Raw genomic sequence first — 15,588 nt, 5'->3', positions numbered from 1 at the left:
AGGCTGCTCGTGAGCCTTTGCTCTTGTATAGGGCTACAATGGAGGCATCTCTAAGCTCTGGGGGCATGTCTTCCTCTTCCCATATGCTGGTCAGCACTATGTGGAATGACTGGAGCGCCTTTCCATTTAAGGCCTTGTACACCTCGGTTGGGATCCCGTCTTTACCGGGTGCCTTGCCTGCACTCATTTGTTTAATGGCTTTTTGGACTTCCTCTATTGAAGGAGGGACGTCAAGTTGTTCAATGGTGCGGTTTTGGGGGATCTGGTCAAGGGAGCTTTGGTCAACTGAAGAGGGTCGATTGAGAACCTGACTGAAGTGTTCTTCCACCTGTTGCTGATGCCTTTTTTATCTTTTATGAGTGTCACCGTCAGAGGATAGCAAGGGAGTGGTGGTGGGTTTTAATGACCCATAGACAGTTTTGAGGGCACTGAAAAATTGTTTGTAGTTTTTCATATCAGCAAAGCTCTGGATTTCTTCTGCCTTTTTTTCCCACCACCGTTCTTGTATCATCCTGATTTCACACTGTGCCATGGCTTGGAGAGACTTGAATCTGTCCTTTTTAGGAGCAGAGTTTGGGTTATTTTGCCACTCCATAAAGGCTTTGTTCTTTTTGCTCAATAGGTCTTCAATAGCAGTGTTGTTCTCGTCAAACCAGTCCTGGTGGTTGCGTTGTTTGGGGCCTAGGACTGCCTTTGATGTTTCCTTCACTGTGTCTCAAAAGAGCCTCAAATGAAGACAGAATCCACGGTGTTGGCCTGGCTATCAAGACCAGTTTGCTCAAACAGCTGCCAGACTTGCCTGTGGGCATCAGTGAGAGGCTCATGAAGATCTGTTTACCTCTCAGCAAAGACCGGTATGCCACAATCATCAGCATATATGCCCCAACACTGACCAGAACAGAGGAGACCATCGAGCAGTTCTACTCTGACCTTAGTGCCATCCTGCACTCAGTGCCCACAAATGACAAGGTGATACTACTGGGATATTTCAACACCCGCGTTGGCCAGGACCATGAAAGATGGAAAGGAGTGCTCGGCAAACACGGTGTGGGCAAAACGAACAACAACGGCCTACTACTACTCAGCAAATGCTCAGAGTTCGAACTCACCATCACGAACACTCTGTTCAGAATGGCGAACAAATATAAAACAATGTGGATGCACCGATGATCAAAACAGTGGCATCTCATTGACTACATCATTGTAAGCCGGCGAGACATCCAGGATGTACAGATCACCAGAGCCATTAGAGGAGCTGAATGCTGGACAGACTACAGATTGGTTAGAACGACTCTTCAAATGCACATTACGCCTCACCATCCAAAACGCGCCCAGACAGTTCGTGCATTTTACAATGCGAGTCGTCTTAGAGATCCATCTTATTTGCAAACATTCCAGTCCTGCCTGGACGACAAACTGTCTGCCAAGGGACCACTCACTGGAAGCTCAAGTTGCAGTATACAAAATAAACCCACATGAGTCATCAGCATTTCTATATATCTTCAACACATCTCAACAGCAAAAATTAGAAAGAGAAATTCCATTTAAAATCACCCTAGACAATATATAATACTTGGAAATCTATCTGCTGAGACAAACACAGGAAATATATGAACACAACTACAAAACACTCTCCACACAACTAAAACTAGACCTAAGCAATTGGAAAAACATTGATTGCTCATGGGTAGGATGAGCTAACATAATAGAAATGACAATCCTACCCAAATTAATTCACTTATTTAGAGCCATACCCACTGAATTACCAAAAAACTTTTTTATTGAATTAAAATAAACCATAACAAAGTTCATTTGGAAGAACAAAGATCAAGCATATCCAGGGAAATGAAGGAAAAAAATGTGAAGGAAGGAGGACTTGCAGTCCCAGATCTCAAACTATACTATAAAGCAGTCGTCATCAAAACAATTTGGTACTAGCTAAGAGACAGAAAGGAGGATCAGTGGAACAGATTTGGGATAAGTGACCTCAGAAAGACAGTCAATGATAAGTCCAAAGATCCCAGCTTTTGGGACCAAAATCCATTATTTGATAAAAACTGCTGGGAGAATTGGAAGACAGTATGGGAGAGATTGGGTTTGGATCAACATCTCACACCCTACACCAAGATAAACTCAGAATGGGTGAATGACCTGAATATAAAGAAGGAAACTATAAGCAAATTAGGTGAAAACAGAATAGTATACATGTCAGTACTTTGGGAAAGGAAAGACTTTAAAACTAAGCAAGAGCTAGAAAAAAAGCACAAAATGTAAAATCAGTAATTGTGATTACATTAAATTAAAAAGTTTTTGTACAAACAAAACCAATGCAACCAAAATTAGAAGGGAAGCAACAAATTGGGAAATAATCTTCATAACAAAAACCTTTGACAAAGGTCTAATGACTCAAATTTATGAAGAGCTAAACCAATTGTACAAAAAATCAAGTCATTTTCCAATGGATAAATGGGCAAGGGACATGAATAGGCAATTTTCAGTTAAAGAAATCAAATCCATTAATATGCACATGAAAAAGTGTTCTAAATCTCTTACAATGAGAGAGGCAAATCAAAAGAACTCTGAGGTATCACCTCACACCTAGCATGACATGGCTAACATGACAGCAACGGAAAATAATGAATGCTGGAGGGGATGTGGCAAAGTCAGGATATTAATTCATTGCTGGTGGAGTTATGAATGGATCCAACCATTCTGGAGGGCAATTTGGAATATGCCCAAAGGGCACTAAAAGACTGTTTGTCCTTTGATCCAGTGATAGCACTGCTGGGTTTGTAACCCAAAGAGGTAATTAGGAAAAAGATTTGTATAAGAATATTTATAGCTGACTCTTTGTGGTGGCAAAACATTGGAAAATGAGGGGATGCCCTTCAATTGGGGAATGGCTGAACAAATTGTGGTATATGTTGGTGATGGAATACTATTGTGCTCAAAGAAATAATAAAGTGGAGGAATTCCATGGGAACTGGAATGACCTCCAGGAATTGATGCAGAGCGAAAGGAGCAGAACCAGGAGAACATTGTACACAGAGACCGATACACTGTGGTACAATCAAATGTAATGGACTTCTCCATTAGTGACAATGCAGTGATCCTGAACAACTTGGAGGAATCTATGAGAAAAAACACTATCTACTTTCAGAGGAAAAACTGTGGGAGTAGAAACACAGAAGAAAAACAACTGCTTGATTACATGGGTCGAGGGGATATGGCTGGGGATGTAGACTCTAAATGAATAATATTCTTATGCAAACACCAACAACATGGAAATAGGTTCTGATCAAGGACACATGTAATACCCAATGAAATTGCATGTTGGCTACGGGAAGAGTGGGGAGAGGGAAGGGAGGGGAATAATGTGATTCTTGTAACCAAGGAAAAATGTTCTAAATTGACTAAATAAATTAATAAATAAATAAAAGGACAACAAAAATATTGTATATAATAAGAAAATGAAGAGGAAGTGGGCTAATATAATTTAAATCCCCAGGAAGTGTCTTTTAGCAAAAGGTGAAAAGGCAAGAAAAATGATCATCAAAACAATAAAAAAGGAAGGGCTTTAATAATATAGAAGAATGACCTTGAAATAAATGGATTAAAAAACTCTGACACTAACATTGTATTCAACAGTAAAATACAAACTTGTTGCTAAGAAAAAATCCAGAAGGAAGATAATTCTCTTGACAATCTATCAATCAGCAACTTCTAATTTAATCAACCAAAAACTGAAAACACCCCTAATTTAACATTTTGTTAGCCAACAAGTAAAAGAATTCACAAATCACTTACTTAATGAGTTCACACCCTCAGAAACTCAATCAGTCAGGAACTTGTGAATCCTTTTGATAAGAGTATACACCTTCAGATGGATAAGAGGTGTTAATTCCACAGGCAATGCCTGCCTGAACAGTAGTAGACAATTTGGAAGCTGTGATTGGCCCCTGGGAAGAGGGGAAGGGACATAAAGGACCATACAAGTCCTGATCCTCTTCTTTACTATCTTCTGAAATATTCTATTTCATTTTGAATAATGATTGTTTAAAAAAAGTTTTCTCTTAAATTAAGCATAAGTTTGCCTTAATGCACATTTATTAAGTGCCTACTATTTGACAGACACTTTAGACCACATGTAATGGCTAGAATGATAAAATCTCTACTGTCAATCTCACATTCCAATGAGAGATGAAAAATACACATATAAGTATTTGCAGAATAAATGTAAAGAGAAATAAAAGGCAGTTTGGAAGGAATGGCAGTAGCACATGAGAGTGTCTGTAATAGTTTTATGGAAAAATTGTGTTTGACAAATATTGAAAGAATAGAGATTCTGTTAGATAAAAGTTAGGGAAGAAAGCTTTGGGTCAGAGTGAGTACAGAAACCTGGAAATAATAAATAGAGTTCCATGTGTAAAGACTATAGAGAGAAGGTCAATTATACTGATTTGCAGAGTATAGAAGGGGGAATAATTTACACTGAGGCTTTAAAGACAGGTTGGGACCAAGTTGTGAATGGATTTAAAAGATAAATGAAGGAATTTACATTTGAACTTAGAGGCAGTAGGGAACCATGGCAGTTTTTTAATGATGAGAATGGCATGATCAGATCTGTGTCTTAATTATAATCCCTTGGATATGTGGAGGATATAGAAGAATGGGGAGAAAAATCTTAAGGCAAAGGATGTTGTAATATAACCTAGATTATAAGTGATTATAAGGCCTTACTGGAAGATCTTCCAAATAAAAAGTTGATGAGTATTTGCTGAGAATTTCTAGGTATGGGAAGAACTAACTGAGGTTTTATAGTGCATAACATATATTTTTTAAAAACTTGATTTTTCATAAATATACCTTTTTTCAGCTCGTACTTTCTTCCCACAATGAGAACAAGTATACATGTTGTCACCTTCTAATGTATCTTTAATAGTTACTTCATCAAGAGATTCCTGTGAAAACAAATAATATAAATGATCTTGTAATTATTATTCACAGAAATAAATACATACTGGTTAATTTCTTAATGTCTTGGAAATGGCAATGTCACAAGGGAAAGGTGGTAAACACTCAGCATTTTAAACAAGAATTTTTCTTTTTATTTATTTCATTCCTTTAAGATCAGGATTATACAAGTTACTGAATCTTCCTAGAACTTAAATTTTGCTTGGTAAAAAAATTACTACATTTGCCAAAAAAAAAAAGAGTTGCATCAGTAAAACATAAAGGACAATTCTAAAATTCCATCTCTTTTAAGATCTCAAAAGGTTCTTCTCAGACAACAGAATATGCTTAAGGCTTTAGTTCAGCAGTCCATAAATTCTAGCAACTGTCCATATGAACCCTCTCTCCCTTACTGGATCTTTGGGATTTTCAACACTATCCTTCTTGGTGCTAAAAGTTGGGGAAGAGTGTGTATTCCAAGGCAGCAGGTCACTAAAGTAGGTAAGGAATTGAATTTCTTTAGCTGTTCCTCCTTAGTTATACTCCCAGCTCCAAACTGATCTTGTCCAAATCTCTTAGATCTAGATAATGACAACTTCTCCCTTCAAGTTATAGGAGACCTAAGTCATTCTTAACCCTCAAGATTCCATCTCTATCCTCAAATGCTATGATAAAATACAGCAAATGGCCTGAGTCTTCTTCTCTAAACTGTATGATTTTACTCTTCAGTAAAATCATTTTACTGTTCCCATACATGTTCTAAATGAACAAAGACATGGTTTGAGTTAAGGAAAATTAAAAACACAAAAAGGACTAGGCAGATAATCCTTTCTTGTAATGTTTGTTTCAGGTTATAAGATAGAGGAAGGAGAAATGGAGGAGGCAATTTCTTGGGTCCATGGAAGAAAAAACAAAGCAAATGCAAAGAGAACTAGCCTAGGATGGAGAGAGATCCCAAGGGCTTTACTCTCATAGGAAGGAGACTTTATCCCTACAAGCTCTTCTTACAACTCCAATCTATTCCTCCTCACCTTTACTGACTTAGTGCTCAACAGTAGGTTGGACCTAAAGGAAAACCACACTCTTATGGCCTGTCAAATAGATAGCTTTGAAGTCATACTTCTCTATCCAAAATAGGGGCAAAAATTTTCCTGAAATCCCAACTGAGAACTATGAATACATTTTGCAAACACTGTGACATTAAGTAATTTTTTTCCCTGTGGTCCTTTTAGTACAATTCTGAATCAATATTATGTGCTGATTTAGGAAAAAGGAATTTTAAATAATAAACAACTAACTTACATATATAAACTTTTAGAACATAGCCTGTCTGACATTTAAGGATTGTCTTCAAATAGTGACAGAGCTTAATAATTTCTTAAAACTGTGTCTGGCATCACTCACATAAATGTTCTTCATATCAGCCACCTGGCATCTCACAGTATAGAATTCTTCAGCAGTCTGACTGACATGTTCACAATCCTGACCAAGCAATAAAAGTTTAAAAAGAAAAAGGTCAGCAATTTCTTCTTAGAACATATATCATATGTTATTAATTCTAGAAAAATGACAAAATACTCACCAAAGAGACAACATTGTTTGTAATGACACCACCAAACAAACTTTTCACTGTATTTTTCTAGAAAATAAATTCGAAAAAGTCAGTAATAAAAATTAGAACAAATATACATATTTCAAAGAACCTTTATAATATTCAGACATCTACCAGTTCTGGAGACATTTCTTCAATTTTTGTTATCAAATCAGTAAAGAATTCTGTCATATCTTTTTGTTCACCAGTATTCAATGGTTGTTTATCCATAGTATAAGTTTTGCAGAAAGGTCTAGGATTATAAGCTTTACATTCACTTTCCTAAAATGGAAAAGAATATGAAATTAAATATAAAGGACATATTATGTTCAAACACATTCCACAACATGCACACATTTATTTACTTTTTTAGTTCATTAGTATGTCACAATTAATAATTTTGCCATTCCAAAAATAAAGGAATAAAGATGAAGAAAATCTTATTTTCTATAAAATGAAGAGTCCAAAAATTATCCAGTTCAATTATTAAATATTTGTTGAAAGCAGCAAACCCTTCTAAGTTATTACTGACAAATGTTTATCCAAATTCTACTAGAAAAAGACCACTGAAAGGGGGTTATTACATTCTCTCCAAATGGTCAATTCTGGATGAGGTCTATTGTCTCATTTAATCTTCATATTAACCCTATGAAAGAGATGGAATTATTGTCCCCACAGGTAATAAATGTCAGTCGGGACATGAATCTAGTCTTATCATACACTAAGGACATCTCCCAACGTCTTACTGAAAGGTAATACCAAAACACGAATACAATGTGTTCCAACTGTGACCAGTTTAGAATAAACGTGACCAGTATAGAATAAAGATTAATTAAACCTCCATTATTTGAAACACTAGATACTATGCTATAGTGGAAGAAGCACTGTTCCTGGAAATGGGACAATGAATTTCAGCTCTGCCAACTACAAATTATGTAAAATACTAAGTCATAAAACTCAGTTTATCATATGTGAAACAAGATAACAGAACTTTATGTCACAATTGTCCAAAGAGATAATGTGTAACTACCACAAACTAATACAGAAATGTAAGCTATGGGGTCAGTGAGGTAGCACAGAAGATAGAGCACCAGATCTAGAGTAGGGAGTTCTGATCTCAGACACTTCCTAACTACATGATCCTGGACAAGTCACTTAACCCCAATTATCCTAGCTCTTGCCACTCAATCTAAGAAGTGATACTAACACCAAAGGTAACACCAAAGGGTTTTTAAATAAACAGGAGCTAGGATTATTATTGAAACCATCAGATCATTTGCACATTAACCACTATCTAGCCATCCTTCCTCTACCCTGTATTAGTAGAGTTGATTTTTTGGATCCAAGGGTAGGACTTTAAATAATAAATGCTATTTAAATTTAATAAAGATGGAACAGTAGATAGAACAGATGACAGAACTAAACTTCAGGGAAAAGGGGAATGAAGTGTTCAGTTTTAGACAAAATGTATTTGAGGTAAGAGAGAAACATGTCATTATTATTTCATTAGTTCTAAAAAAGTAATTTTTAGATTTACCATTAAATATGTAAACATTTTCTGAAGTTCCAGAAGAGTAGTCTTATGCTTTATATCTTCTGAATACTAGAAAACAAAACAAGAATTAACTTATACTTATCAACACTGTAAAGTTCTTTCCTAAAAGGTTAACGCACTAAGATCTTTGATTCGCTCATTGTGGGAACTCCCTCTCAGCATATTACTTCTCATACCTTAAATGTATCAATGACATTTAGAGATAGCTCTTTTTACATTGAGAAGTATCAAAGCAGTTGCATTTCTATGCCAAATACAGAATAGTCTTTTTAATTATCTAATGCCATAAAAGGGGGAACAATTCCATTTCAGTATTGAACTCTTTCTTGTTTAGAATATACAGATTAAAATAAATTGATGAGGATAGAACTATAATAATCAAACTAGGAAAATAATTGATAATTTAAAAAAAATTTACACATTTTTGGAAGGACAGTTATAAAACAGCATTATTTCCATAAATTCAATTGCTTATTTTATTTTCAAGGGATTCTGTTAGATTTCAATCACAGTGATTACTTTTATGTCAATTTTTATCCCCTTCCCTCTGCTTATAAAACATTACACAAAGTAGTTATTATTCTTTAATTGTACATGCATTTGCTTCTCCATATAATGCTTATAAATGTGTCTAGATCTCCCAGTTCTTTAAAAAAAAATCCTTTAGTCTACAATTCTGTTTCTTCCTTTTAACTGACAAACTTAATTTAAAAGATGTCTACAGTTATTGTTTTCATGTTTCAACTCCTATTTTACTTCAAGTCCATTTTCATGAATAACATAATGAAAACAATACATACCTTTGCAGTAAAAATGGCTTGTCTAGCCTCAGGTATCATATAGAGTTGCTGAATAGTGGAAGCCAAATAACAGGTGGCTCCTAGATTAGTTAGGCCAACAAACCTACACTCTGCTCGAACATCATCATGAGGCCAATAGTCCCACTTGTAAGGAGCATGGGATGCTTCGGGGGGAAAGAGTTAGAAGGGAAGGGAAAAGAAATTACAAAATAATCTAAATTAGCTTTAAAAAACTTGACATAATAAAATAGTATGCAAAAAATATTCCTAATAGCACCTTGGAACTGTTTCTAATTAATTACCTATCTCACATAAAATACTCTTGCTTTTGGCAGATATTAAAATGGGATAAAATGGTACATATTAGAAGCAATATATTCCCTCAAATTATAAATACACGTGCATTTTATTCAATCCTTACCATTTAGCTTGTATTGCATTAATTTCAAGGCAAAAGATGAGGATTGAAAAAAATTGATTCCAATGCAGAAGAGTGATAAGGACTAGGTAATGGGGGTTAAGTGACTTGCCCAGGGTCACACAGCTAGGAAATGTCTGAGGCCACATTTGAACCTAGGACCTCTCATCTCTAGATCTGGCTCTCAATTCATTGTGCTACCCAGCTGCCCGCACACTCAAGCATTTTTAAAGATGTGTCATTCTCCTCCAGAGATCTATTATTAGATGTAGTTGATGGGAATTTTTTTTCCCTGATGATATCACTATCTGAGCAGCTCTACTAATCTGGACAATAATTATAAAATTCAAAAATGGACAAACATACTTACATTGCATATGCTGGGCCATCACCCAGTTGTGTAGAAGTCTGTAGTTTTCAACTGATCCTTTTACCATTTCTACTAACAAATCATAAGCAGCAGCTCTTGAAGAATGTGATTTGCACTTTGGTTGCTGGCGATCTTTTAGACTTGGAAGTAAGAAGAGCAGATTGAAGATGTCTCTTAGAAATTCCTAAGGAAAAAAGCAATTCATTGAGTGGGTATGCTAACAAAAAAGTCTTAATTTAATAGATGTAACAATTATCCATTTCAAAGAATGTAAATATTTAAATATTTTAATGCTCTACTTGCAATAAAATTGAAAAAAGAAACAAATCTTTTTTTCCTATATACTAAAATAAGACTATTTAAAAATTTAAAGTAAGAGATAGCTAAGTGGCTGAGTGGATAGAGAACTAAGTCTGAAGACTGAAGGTCTTGAGTTCAAATTGGGCCTCTTGATACTTCCTAGCTTTGTGACCCTGGGCAAGTCACTTAACCTCAATTGTCTAGCAATTAACACTTGTCTGCCTTGGAAATGATAACTACTATAGATTCTAAGGCAGAAATTATGGGTTTATTTTTAAGAAAGGTTAAAATACACTCTTATGGATTTATACAAATTTTTTTCAACCTGGAATTTAGGGCCCTGCCCAATCTGGATTGACCTTACTTTCTAATCATATGATTAGCATTATTCTTATGTTTCAATCAATTATAATTACTATTCCCCTTCTCCCCAACAACATAGTCCTTCTTCTGCTTCCAGGTGTTTCTACAACCTGTCCTTCAAATTCTAGCATGTATTCCTTTAGCTCTACTTCTCAGAAAACTAACTGGCACTGACATGGTCCAGTGAACAGGTAAGAGTCCTGGGTTTCCAGTCAAGATGACTGATAGCAAAACTAGCTTCAATCACTTAATAACTGTGTGACTATGAGCTAAAGCCTTTACCTGTTTACCTCAGTTCCTCATGTCTAAAGTGAGGATAATAATAGCACCTACTTCCTAGGGTGGTTGTGAGGATCAAATTTTTTAAAGCACTAAGTGCAGTGTTTGGCACACAGCAGATACCATAAAAATGATAAATATTATTGTTGCTATTATCCTAGCTTCATTCAGGAAACTTTCTCTGATGTTCAGTTTTTATTATGTTTCTCTTCCTCCAAGTATTCTCTACTTACACATCTGTGGATATCATCTCTCTAGTAAAATTAATCTCCTTGGGGGCAGGAGAAATATGGTCAACTTCATTCTGTCTTTTTATCCCCATTGCCCAAGACTGTACCTTATACATAATAGTCACCTAGATTTTTTTTAACTAAAATAAAAAGGGAAGTGTGATCCACTTCAAGATAAAAAACTGGTATTGTGCAGTTTCTTTCTTTTTCTTTTGGAGGGGAAGAGCACATGAAATGGGTAATACGAGAATTTGCTTTATATGATTTGTAATGGGTACTGTTTTTTTCTTCCCTTCTCAATACGTAGAAGGGGAAAAGAAAGAAGGGAGAATTTCTAAGTGGAAATAAAAGTGTGTGTGGGAGAATGAAATACGTAAATGCTGTAGGATTAATAAAATTTTAAGTAGACCAATCATTCACCTATTTGAAAAGCTAGAAAACTAGAAAATCTCTTAAGGTCCTGTATTGGAGAAAAATATTCCAAAATTCAGATTATAAAACATTTGTGTGTGTGTATGTGTCTTTGTGCACACACAGAAATCATACATAATCAAAACTGATGAAGATTAGCATTGAGAGTTGATGCTCCAAATAGTTATTTAGGTTGGATTTAATTTCAAAAGACATTGAAAGGATTATAAAAAAATACTCAAGGATAATGATGGTAAGGGAAAAGAGGAATAAGGGAGAACAGTATGGTGACTGATAACAGAGAAACATAGATCATTGATATCATTCCTATTGATTCAACTACTACAAATTTTATTTTGAAAACCCCTTAGATTTCCTATGCCCCTGGAATTATATTATCCAACTGGCTACTTCTGTTGTTTCAGTATATTAAGCTCTATAACACTTAGTTTAGATTCATATAACAAACCATACCTGACTTAAAATTGTCACTGACACCAAGAAAAATTGACCTAAATATTCAAAATGTCTTGGAGTATTTACATCAATGCTTAAAACAGTAACTGATAAATAATAGGTGCTTCCTAAGTGTTTATTGACTGACTCTATATCATGAAACAGAAAGGATGTTGAATTTTCAATGAAAAAATATGGGTTTGAATTCTGATTCTGCCACAGACTATTTGTGTCACTTTATGCAAGATAGTTGACTATTCTAGGACTCAGTTATTCACTTACAAAATGAATGGAGTTTAACATAGAATCTTTGTAGTCTGTGCCAATTCTGAGCACTATTTTGTTAAATTTTTAAATACCTTTAATAAAATTTCATTATCGCACAAAATACTGATATTCCTTCCATATCTCAACTTTTTCCCCATTGTGGTTTTGATATATAAAGGATCAGCATAAAAAATTAAATGAGATTTTTCTGGGAATTTTGTTTAAGGCCACAGATAACAGAAAAGGTCTACAAACTATATAGTTGGGGGCAGGTTGGTGGCTCAGTGCATTGAGAGCCAGGCCTAGAGAAGGGAGATCCTAGGTTCAGATCTGGCCTCAGATACTTCCTACCTGTGTGACCTTAGGTAAGTCACTTAACTCCCACTGCCACTCTTCTACCTTGGAACCAACACATATCATTGATTCTAAGGCAAAAGGTAAGGGTTATAATTTTTTTTTAAATAAAGAAATGATATGATTGATGACATATACTTAACCGAAACTTTATAATAAGGTACTGTAAACACCCCATAAAAGAAAAAGAAAAAAAAATTCAAATATTTTTCCTGGTCTTATGGGAGGGCCAAAAAATTTTACATGGACATTCCAGATTGCAGAAGAATCATTGCCCCTAACCCCGTGAGATATGGAAGGGGATATCTGTAAACTATACTTTCAAAAGTTTTTATTACTTATTAACAATTACACACACACACACACACACACACACAAACAGTTAGTTAGTTCCACTATAAGTTCTAGCCAAACAGGGCTATTCTCCATCCCTAGGACACATCATGAATTTTACCACCACAACAGCATTCAAGAACTCAAATAGTTCCCCAATGAACATTATAATTATCATCAATTATCTGATGGGCTGACACAGAGAAGAAAGACTATTTCACAAAAAATATATATAAATGGCACAGGAGAAATAGTTTGGTAGTAGTATCAGAAAGGCAAACTTAGTATTTAAAGAAAAATTCTCCAACTATTAAAACAATCCAAAAATGGAACTAGGTGGCCTCAGATCTGGTTAGTTTCCCCTTCCTAGAGGTCCTTAAAAACATGCCTTGAATTTATAGTTTCTACATTATGCCTAGTCCAATAGATATTAAGCTTCATGAAGTAAGGAATTTCTTCATGCCCTTTTTTGTATTCTTAAACACAGCACAGTACATAATGCATAGCAGATATGTAATAAAAACTTGCCAACTCATTCAAATTAGAAAAAGACATCTAAGAAATGTAAGGAGAATTTATTGGACTTTGAAGTCCCCTACAGTTCTTTCTCTCCCTCATTCAGGAGTCAACAAATTTCTACCCATTCTATAAAGTGCTTACAAGGCACTTATTATTAACACTTCTCATGTGATAATCTCCCCTTTCCCCGAACCTCCTAAGCTTTTATGAGATCAGGGACAATGTAATACCTAAACTCTAAATTTCTTAAATTGGCCCATGACAGGGTTCTGCACATGGTAGAAATTTAACAACTGTTCATTGATTAGAATGTCTTTATCTCTTTAAAAAAAAAAGAGAGAGAGACATAGTTCCTATAGGCCAATGCTCATTAATATTCCTCCATAATTTAAAAAAACCTCAAATATAAATCTGCTACTTGACCTTAAAAGTTATCACATTTGATGACAGAAAAAACAGTAGGTCTGTTTTTTCTCTCATCAAAGCCAAGAGATGTGAATTCAAGTTCTATTACCTACTACTAACTGTAAGAATCTAGACAATTCATTGGAATTTCTGGGTCCTAGTCAATTCATTTTTATAATAAGGAGGCAGGACTTAACAGTTTCTTAAATTGCCTCATATTTCTACAAGATTTTTGAGTAATTTCATACGACTGGAATCAAACTAATAAAAGGAGACAGAAACCTTACTGAAAGAATTATGTCAATACCAATATAGTGGTAAAGTGAGAACATTTTTTTATAAACTTCAGTAATTGTATACCGATGGTAGTTAAATATATTTGGATTCATAAAAATCTTCCAAAAATGTAAAACTCACCAACATTTTAAATATATGAAGAATATATTTTACATTAGTAAAACATCTAGAAAAGTCAATATTTCTAATATAAGGCCATAATGAATTAATTAGACTTGTATCTCTTAGCTACACATATATTCATTTTTTTGTTAATGAAATTCAATATATAATGCAAAATACTGCTTTATGATATACAATTATATGAAAATGGAGTGATAATTATTTCAGAGTTCACCTCTTTTTATGTGTATCATAGAAATCAAAACTGACTCTAGCCACTTGAAATATGCTTGACTTGTATTTGTAAGATCCAAATTTTTCAAAGTAAATATTATTCCCCACAAAAAACTGGTTTACTGATGTTTGCATACTAAAGCAAATTTGAAATGCATACACAGAATCTTGTAAAGTACAATATTGTAATGAATTAAATTATAGACATATATAAAAATTTAAATCCATTCTTACCTGTCCTTCTCGTGAAAATTTGAATGGTGGTTTGTGTTTAATTACACTTGTTGCAAGTCGTAAGAGTCCTGTAAGCCCATCATCTTCCACATTACCATCCTGATGATCAAGTATTTCCCTGCTACAATATATAAAAAAAGCTTGGGTAATTATACTTTTTATCATACCTTTTGACAAGTTAATTAAGACTTATGATATTATATCAAATCATACCTTCTAATACAGTCAGCCAGATGCCTTGCCAAAGCATCTAAGTCCAGTAATGTTGTCTTAGTTTGAAGAAAAAACAAAATATGAACAAAAAACGTTACATATTTTTTCCATAGTAGTTTCAAAATCTATATTAAAACATATTAAGTTCGTAAAAACCAGGAGTTACTTTTATTGGATCTTTATTCTAGGTGAAACCAACTAATCAAAAGTTTTCTTGTGAAAAGAGCTCTGTCCTAGGCCCTCTTCTATAGCTATACTATTTCACTTGGTGATGCCTTTGGCTCTCATGGATTCAATTATCATCTCTATGCTGATAATTCTAAAATCTATTTAGTCCTAACCATTCTCCAAACTAGCTTCAGGCTTATGTTTCCAGATGCCTATTGAACATTTTGACCTAGATTTAGCATAGACCACTTTAAACTCAGCAGGAATAATAAAGCATCTATATAGCAAATACTATGTGTCAGGCATTGTGCTGAGTGTTTAAAAAAATATTATCTCATGTGATCATCACAATAATAGTAAGAGGTAGATACTAATATTACGCCCATTTTATAGATAAATAAACTGAGTGAGAAAGAAATTTAATGACTTGTACAGTGTCACAGCTTGTAAGTCTCCGAGGTCACATCTAGACTTAGGTCTATGTGGTTCAAGACATAGTGCTCTATCTATTGCACCACTATCACTTCTTATATAAACTATAAAATCATCTGGCATCTAGAACTCTTCACCACTCTTTTAATTTTCCAGTCTTTTAACATCTTAATCTCCTCTAAAAACTCTGTGTGATCCAATGAAATAGGGTTCTTTACTGTTTTTCAAACAACATAATCCATCTGCTCACTGCATATTACAAGCATGGGCCTCTCTCTTTTAGGATCTTCATTTTCTAAAGTCC

General features: G+C 34.5%; 1 protein-coding gene across 11 annotated transcripts in view; it reads right to left on the bottom strand.

The window, feature by feature from the left end:
* The window catches only part of USP34 (ubiquitin specific peptidase 34), a 357,595-nt gene that overhangs the window by 89,580 nt on the left and 252,427 nt on the right, over positions 1–15,588 (bottom strand). For all 11 annotated transcript variants that reach the window (XM_056813961.1, XM_056813959.1, XM_056813952.1 and 8 more), the window contains 9 exons: positions 14,685–14,740; positions 14,472–14,592; positions 9,688–9,871; positions 8,900–9,063; positions 8,082–8,147; positions 6,680–6,826; positions 6,536–6,592; positions 6,358–6,435; positions 4,867–4,961 (listed from right to left, as the gene is read on the bottom strand). In XM_056813961.1, coding sequence (XP_056669939.1) covers positions 4,867–4,961; positions 6,358–6,435; positions 6,536–6,592; positions 6,680–6,826; positions 8,082–8,147; positions 8,900–9,063; positions 9,688–9,871; positions 14,472–14,592; positions 14,685–14,740 — 968 coding nt within the window. The remainder of the gene's footprint in view (positions 1–4,866; positions 4,962–6,357; positions 6,436–6,535; positions 6,593–6,679; positions 6,827–8,081; positions 8,148–8,899; positions 9,064–9,687; positions 9,872–14,471; positions 14,593–14,684; positions 14,741–15,588) is intronic.

This window comes from Monodelphis domestica, chromosome 1 (genome assembly GCF_027887165.1).
Source record: "Monodelphis domestica isolate mMonDom1 chromosome 1, mMonDom1.pri, whole genome shotgun sequence".
NCBI classification, from domain to species: domain Eukaryota; kingdom Metazoa; phylum Chordata; class Mammalia; order Didelphimorphia; family Didelphidae; genus Monodelphis; species Monodelphis domestica.
This window is presented reverse-complemented; position numbering and strand designations above follow the sequence as displayed.